The sequence below is a fragment of the Quercus robur genome, chromosome 5 (assembly GCF_932294415.1).
Source record: "Quercus robur chromosome 5, dhQueRobu3.1, whole genome shotgun sequence".
In the NCBI taxonomy this organism is placed as follows: Eukaryota; Viridiplantae; Streptophyta; class Magnoliopsida; order Fagales; family Fagaceae; genus Quercus; species Quercus robur.
Window position 1 is genome coordinate 50079468 of NC_065538.1, and position 7657 is coordinate 50087124.

At 36.3% G+C, this 7657-nt stretch overlaps 1 protein-coding gene across 1 annotated transcript; it reads right to left on the bottom strand.

The window, feature by feature from the left end:
- Positions 1–330: 330 nt before the first annotated feature.
- On the bottom strand, positions 331–7423 carry LOC126726237 (cellulose synthase A catalytic subunit 8 [UDP-forming]). Its single transcript, XM_050431455.1, has 13 exons — positions 7128–7423; positions 6551–6627; positions 6303–6354; positions 6060–6213; positions 5145–5411; positions 4332–4677; positions 4060–4197; positions 3552–3677; positions 3255–3467; positions 2580–2841; positions 2291–2490; positions 1623–1976; positions 331–1156 (listed from the first exon to the last, which is right to left on the bottom strand). The coding sequence occupies exons 1-13, from the start codon at positions 7303–7305 to the stop codon at positions 569–571; spliced, it is 2955 nt and encodes a 984-aa protein (XP_050287412.1). The 5' UTR covers positions 7306–7423; the 3' UTR covers positions 331–568.
- Positions 7424–7657: the final 234 nt, after the last annotated feature.

The following is a 7657-nucleotide window of genomic DNA, read 5'->3' on the forward strand; positions in this document are numbered from 1 at the left end:
AGTAAGTATCACTTTGAACTAAAAAAAAAAAAAAGGGAATGAGAGAAAATCTCAGAATAATAATGTAATACGATTTTAAAATATCAGTCTGTGAAAGGCAAATACGCTATAGCTATAAGACTGCTGGATTTGCGTGGTTTCCACACTTTCCAGCTTTCCTTTCTTCCCTTTATTATTTCTTTATGAGTTGATGTTGATGCATATATATATATATATATATATATCAATATATGTGTGTGTGTCTATATATAAGCGGGGGGAACCCTCTATATTGCTTTGAAACTGACAAGTGCTTTTCTACCATTTCATTCTAGAATTTCAAGATAATCCTTGTCGGAAGGAAACAATAACCCTTGTTTTACATTGATATTGCTCTAGGCAATGCTTTTTTACACACTGATTATCCGACATATATAATGAAAGAGATCAAATACATAATGTCCAAAACTTACTTCAATATGCCTCAACAATCAAGAAAGAGCTAATCATGACTCCCACATTAATAATAGGCAATCAAAATCACCACCAAATTTCAACTGTATTGGTTGGGAAGCTTCCTTATAGTGACCTAACAATCTATAGAAATGCAGCCTTGGGAAAGGCTTGAATTAGCAGCTTTGCCCACAAAAGGATTAATTCTCACCCAAACAAGAGAGAAGACTGAGGCCAAAAGCACTGACCACAGAACAACAATGGTTGGTGTTCGGTTTTGGCGACCCATGAGACCCTTGAGGAAGGGGTATAAATGAAGAATCACCCAGAAGGCAAAGAACACCTTGCCAAAGAGAGGTCCCCAAGCTTCATAACCTTTATTAAGTGCATCTGAAAATCCAGCAACAACGCCAACCAAGTTGATTATGATCAATGTTGTTGGAGGGATCAGAACTGTTGTCCACTTGACAATGTAGAGCTCACCAAACTCTCCATCATCAGCTGCCTTTGAAGTGACAGTGAAGTTGGTGTCAACTCCAGCTAACATCTTCAGGAAACCTTGGAAGACAGCAAAGAGATGGGCTGAAACACCTCCAATCACCCAGAACTGCTCATTACGCCACCAGTCTTCTATGCTGATACCACTCCACCGTAGCTCGAGCACACTGGTCACGATGATGGACATGAAAAGGCCAAGAAACAGGGTGCTTGCTAGGTTGGAAAGCTGATCCAAAATAAAATGTATTATGTGAAGTAAGTTCTATGAGTAAATGGTTTCAAACCATAATCATGAGAAATAAAAATGTAGCCAGGTTAAATTTTTAATCAAATGTCAAAAGTTAATAACATTACTTCAGTGGTCACTGATTTTGAATATTGACAAAGCTCTTTTTTAGGAAGTTAAGAAGAGCACCCTATAGTCATACAAGGCCTAGTAAAATAGTAAACTGATGCATTTTTCATCCCTGTTTCAAATGTATAAATTGCATCCAACTTTTTCTTTATTTCTATGTTGGCCAATGTTATTATGTAACGATCTAACAAAGCCACCCCCTGATATGGTTTTAAATAATGAATTTACGTTGCAAATAATTATCTAACTATTTCAAATTCTTCAATAACTTTTGATAACTACTGAAGATAAAAAACACACTATCTGTAAAATTTCAACAGAAAGTACAAGAAATTACCGTTGGTATGATGAATTTTCCAGTGAGAAGGCAAACTGCAGGAATTGTGCAATAGGCAATGAGAGGGAGGGATGTAAATGGATAAACAATGGTGTTTGTATACGCTAGTCTTTGAAGCCATTTGAGGCGGCCTCCTGCAAACCCATACCATAGGGGACAATGTCTGCTAAGGAAAATCTCCACAGACCCAAGTGCCCACCGGAGAACTTGATGCAATCGATCAGACAGATTGATAGGGGCTGAACCTTTGAATGCAGGCCTTACAGGCATGCAGTAAATTGATCTCCATCCTCGGCAGTGCATCTTGAAACCAGTTAAAATATCCTCAGTGACTGAGCCATATATCCAACCAATCTGGGAAGTCAGAATAAAAATTGTGAATTGGTGAGAAGGTAAGATCCAGTAATGGTTAACGCTCAAGTAAAAGATTAGAGGTAAATGCAACACAGCTTATAGCCAAAAGATAATAACAGATGGACAACAAAGAAGGAAAGGAAACTTTCCCCAGCAGAAGGCCACACCCAAGCCAGCTGTAATTAAAACTGAAATTGGAACTAAAATTTTATCTATTAATTTTGTAAAGATTGTAATGAATTCACATTCTAGAATAATAGCAATAATAGCACATGATTTTCAAATGAGAACAAGAATAAAATAAAAAAGTCCACCTCTTTTCCCCATGCGGTCTTTTCTTCATAACCACAGCCGATGACATGAATTGCTTCATTAATCAATGCTGCTGGGTTGACAGATTCAGGAACTCCACCATTTTCCATTAGTGTAGACTCAATAAATACAGAAGACAAGCCAAAAGTTTTCTCAAAGCTCATCTGGGAGATCAGCATTGACCTTTCATGCTCATCATAATCTGCCCAAAGAAAACCAAAAAATATATTAATTATTGAAAACCCCGTAAATTATTTGCCTAAATCCAATGGCCTCAATAACTAGACTTACTATCAATCTCCCTGAGGTTAAAGATTGCAGCATCTAGCTCTTCCCGTTTTGCATCTCGGTAAACGTCTGAGGGATCTTTAGGAGTCTTCTTGGAGGGGCAGCAACAAGAGCAGCAGCCACACCATGAGCAGGATGAGGAGGAAGACTTAGGTAAGCTGGGCATAGAACTCGGCCCATAGCCATAAAGTGCTTGCCTATTGAAAACACAACCTGTTCCCACATAAACTGGTCCTTGAAGGCCATCTAATCCTTTCATGTTAACCTGAAATTGAAATGAAGAGATTCTCAAAACTCAGAGGGCTCCAACTTTTATAATTATGCAGGGACCAATATCAGCATTGTGGCATTAGCTCGTTTCCCTCAAATAATTCTATTTCATTTTTTAAAAATGACATGTTAAAAGGAAATTGGTACATTTCATCTATTTCTATACATCAACTGAAGACAGACATTGTGAGTTGGACTTCAACACAACTCAATTATTTCTTTTTAAAGTTTGACCTAATTACCAAAACTCCCAAGCATAATAATAAGCTAAATTTGATAAAAACTTTTGTGACAGATGAATTTCTGATATACTTGAAAAAGAAATAATATTTTTATTTCTTCAAAATAAAAGTCATTATAAGGAAAATATTAAAACAAATGGAGTGGATATGCTAGCTTTAGACTTACATCAAAGAAAACCGTGTTTCGGTTGGCATATCTGTCACTGCGATCAATGCCATCAAACCTCTGAGGGAACTGCACGTAGCATAAATCTCGACCAACTTGTGGATCCATCAAGAAACACATTGCCTCACGAACTGCCTTGCTATTATTAACATAATGATCACAGTCAAGGTTGAGGATGTAGGGAGCATTTGTAAGAACTGCAGATACTCTCACCTGTACAAATCCAACCATTCAAATAAATTGTAATGTTTGAGTTCCTATGCAAATCATTAATTTTGAGAAAGGATGTGAACATACCAGAGCATTTTCAGCACCAGCTTTCTTGTGGTGCTGGTAGCCTGGTCTCTTTTCTCTGGATACATAGACCAGTCGAGGAAGTTCAAGTCCCTCTATATCATGGGCACCAGTATGTCCAAGGAAAACCTGAAGTGGGTGGAAAAATGCCATATGTGAAAATTATTACATTTTCAAATTATGAGGCAGCAGTTGAAAACATTTTCTAATAAGAGATGTAAGAACTGATGTGGATTGATAGTTGATAAAACTTGAGGTACTTTGACAACAGAAAAGAAGAAAAAATATCCCTCAGAAATTACCTTTGAATAATAATAGTTTTAAATAAAAAAATCCATAGACAACTTTTAAGTAATCGCCTTAAGTTTCAAAATCTACAGCTTAAGGATTGGTTAAGTCCTAGTTTCTTTCTAGATACTAGATGATTCTGAAATGTAAGATATTTAAAAGCTAGATATTGCACAATTAACTAAAATCATAAACCACAAAATTGTCTATAAGATAGATTTACCTGAATCATTCCCGGGTGGTCACGGGTGTTATTCCCTGGCCAAGATGTTCCATCTTGCATTGTCCAGCCTTCTTCCGGTGTTTTCTGAGCCTTTGCTACTAAACCATTAATTCGCACTTTAAACTCTTCATAATCTCTCTGTAACAAGATAAAATCCAAAATTTGAGATGGTTGCTTTTAGATACCATTATTACAACTTAAGAATCCATTAAAATATCAAAGTGGAATGAGCAATTGACAAGTTGTAGCCAGATAGATTTTCAGTTGCTTACCTTCATTGCTCTACGTTCCTTGACAAAAGAAGGTTGCACTTTATCCTTCAAATAGTCAATCTTCTGTGCAAAGTAAAACTCAGGTGCACGTGGTTCAATTGCAAATTTTTTGCAGAACGGTACCCACTTCCTTGCAAATTCAGATGTTTCAACAAGAGATTCAAATGTAAGCATGGCAGCTCCATCATCTGACAAATAGCAGGAGACTTTATCCACAGGGTAGTCCACAGCAAGGATGGAAAGCACGGTATTGGCTGTGATCAACGGTGGTTCTTTCAAAGGGTCAACTGTACTCACAAAGAAATCCACAGCAGCAAGCTGGGAGGGTTCACCCTCTCTTTCAAACCTGACATAGTAGTGAGTTTAAGTATCCCATGTATGCATTCAAAAATAGCTTTCATAATTATGTTTTAAGTTTTTCAATAAAGTAGATCCATTACTATATGCTACTTAGTGAATGCTAATTCTCTTCATTTGTAACCTTACGTTAAATTACTTGCAGATTCAGCCTCAGCCTACTAAGCTTGACATGTAATTCATAGGTGACATGAGACCATGATTCAGGGCCAATATATAATAATATAGTTAAAGGAGACATGAGATCAAGATTAAGAATATTAGTTGAGAATGAATGCTTGACCAGGTTTAATGCTAAAATGTCAAGTTAAATGAGAGAAGTATGAGTTTCACAGAGGATCTGATACTATTGAACACTTTCAAATAAAAAACCTTGTGGCACTGCTAAAACTTTCAAACAATTACAACTATCATCTTTGACATCTACAGTCATCCATATAAGAGTGATGTATGTACCTTGCAGACAGCCTGTCGATAAATGTCTCCCTATTGATTGGAGACCATTTAGGGAACTGATCCAATACCCAAGAAAAAGCAAACCATATCTCACATATGACAGAAGTGAGCCACAGACCAAAAGCACTATCAACAGGATGTGTTATTCGGTAATGGAAGAAGAGTGACAAAATTATCAATCGCATGATTATAACAGCTCTATATGGTGTGAGCTTGGTGGATGGAATCGGAATAATAGCTGAAAGTGGTTGTGCAGCATCTGCGGACCTGAAAAAGCAATGGAAATATCTGATTAATATATTTAGTTTTGTAGAACAAAGCAAAAATTGATATATCAATGGGGAATGGTCAAAGACAGAGACTAAAAAATGCAATGAATTTGCTCTGTTCCCCTTCAGAATATCATACAGCAGAAAGCGCCGCTATGATTTTTTTTCACACCTTCATTAAAAAATATATATATATATATATATATATATATATATATATTTATATGATGCTTAAGAAAAAGATAGGAAGTTGAATCTTATTGCAAATATTTTGTGTACTGATCCATTTTATTGCAATTAAGGGTTTCTAGCAGAGAAAAAACATTGCCAATTTGGTGAGAACAAAATAGAAACCACATGAGGAACAAAATTTAACTAAACAAATTAATTCATCAAGGGCTTAATAAACAAATAGTTCCTTTCATCCATGGCTTAACGTACAAAGGATTTGATAGCATGACCACAAAGAAAAAACCATAGCCATAGGAAAAAGCTTTAAGCCATGCATGATTTAAGTAGTATTTTATAAACAAATTTAAAAAACTTGTCCCTCTAGTTATCTTTTTTTATTTATGTCTTAAACCATCCTATCTTCTACATTTCTTATCCATTGACTCTTTGGAAATTCATCTTTCTTGTCACTTACAGTTTCTCTTCCATCTGCTGCTCAGATGGAACTCGATCATCCTTTTCAGCCTTAATTTCAGCCTTACTAGCAGTCTTTTTCTTTTTGTTCTTCTTATCCTTCCAACTCTCCACTCTATTCTTCCAGATTGGATTCCCAGATTCATCATTTAGTTCTTCAAGAAAACACCAAGTAATGTAAAAACCAAATCTATTAAAATTGAATAGAAAGATCAACACAACACAAGAAATTAATATTGCTTACCACTATCCACTGTGGATACACTACTGATATGCCTAGCATGAAGTCCAACTTCCTGTACAAACCAAGATGAATGATACCAAGCTTTCAACATCACAACTTTCTTGAAATGTATTTAAAGGTTGAATGTTTAATCAACAAAGCAAGGAAAAGGGTTTTCATTGCACTTCCTCAAAATTGTGTGTCATACTACTACTTCCACCTAGAGTTATATTTTATATGTATGAAACAGAATTTACAACAGCAATTACCTGAGGATCACTGAGGTGAGCTGCCATAGTGGATCGATTGCCTGAAACCTTCACTTCAGCATCATCCAGTGAGTTCTCTAGGGAATTCAAAGACACAATTAGCTTAGGATACTAGACAAAGCGATGCACGTTTAATGGAGAAGACACATAGCTACAAAACTAGAACAACCCATTTTTCTTTCTAGAAGTCATCCCTAATTGTTTAATTCAATTTTTCTGAAGTAGAGAGAGAAAATATAAGAACTTTAATAGGGAGAGAAACAAAGCCATGTGGATGAATTTTCTTTCTTCTCCTACATTTCCCCTAGAATTGAAAAGTTAACGAGATTTTCAGCAATTATTAACATTACAAATGCAAGAGAAATCAGCTGAACAAAAATATCATATCCCCAATTGTATTGGCTCAATCAATGTCTAAGAAAGTTTTTTAAGTTTGTACAAATGATCATCAGATAATGTTGTCAAATTTATCCTACACATGGCTGACCTCAATAGCAATTACCCACATAATGATATGCAAAAATTTAACCAAAAAACATAAACTTGATCAAGAAATTTGAAGTTAGAGATACAATACCATCATATGGAGCACCACAACGCAAGCAAAGTTTGCGCCCCTCCTTAATCTCCAAGTCAACACAGGCCTTACAAATGGAGAAATTGCATTCATGGCAAGCCACAAACAATTCCCCATTGGCATTGACTCCAACTTGCTCACCACAAGAATTGCAAACAGGAACTCCAGACTCCATCATTTTGATATATCACTTCACTTCAGTTCCAGTACTTATTCCTAAGAGACCCAATGGGTTGTTTTTGATTTTATATGACTGACCCCCAACAAAAGGTAGGGAATGGTGGTGTGTATGAAGCAATGGCACATGCATTTTTGTAATGGTGAGAAGGGGTTGAAGGTGGTGGTTGAAAGGGTATGGAGGTTGGGGTGTTGGTGTCATTTTTTTTTCTATTCTTTTTTCAGCTCTGCAGATACAGACAGAGAGACAGAGAGTGTGGCAACGTCAGTCTGTTTGGTTCAAAGAGAAACGAGTTCGAAATATTGCGGGAAGTGTAAGGAATGGTTTCGGTTGAGAGGGGTCCATCTTTAAC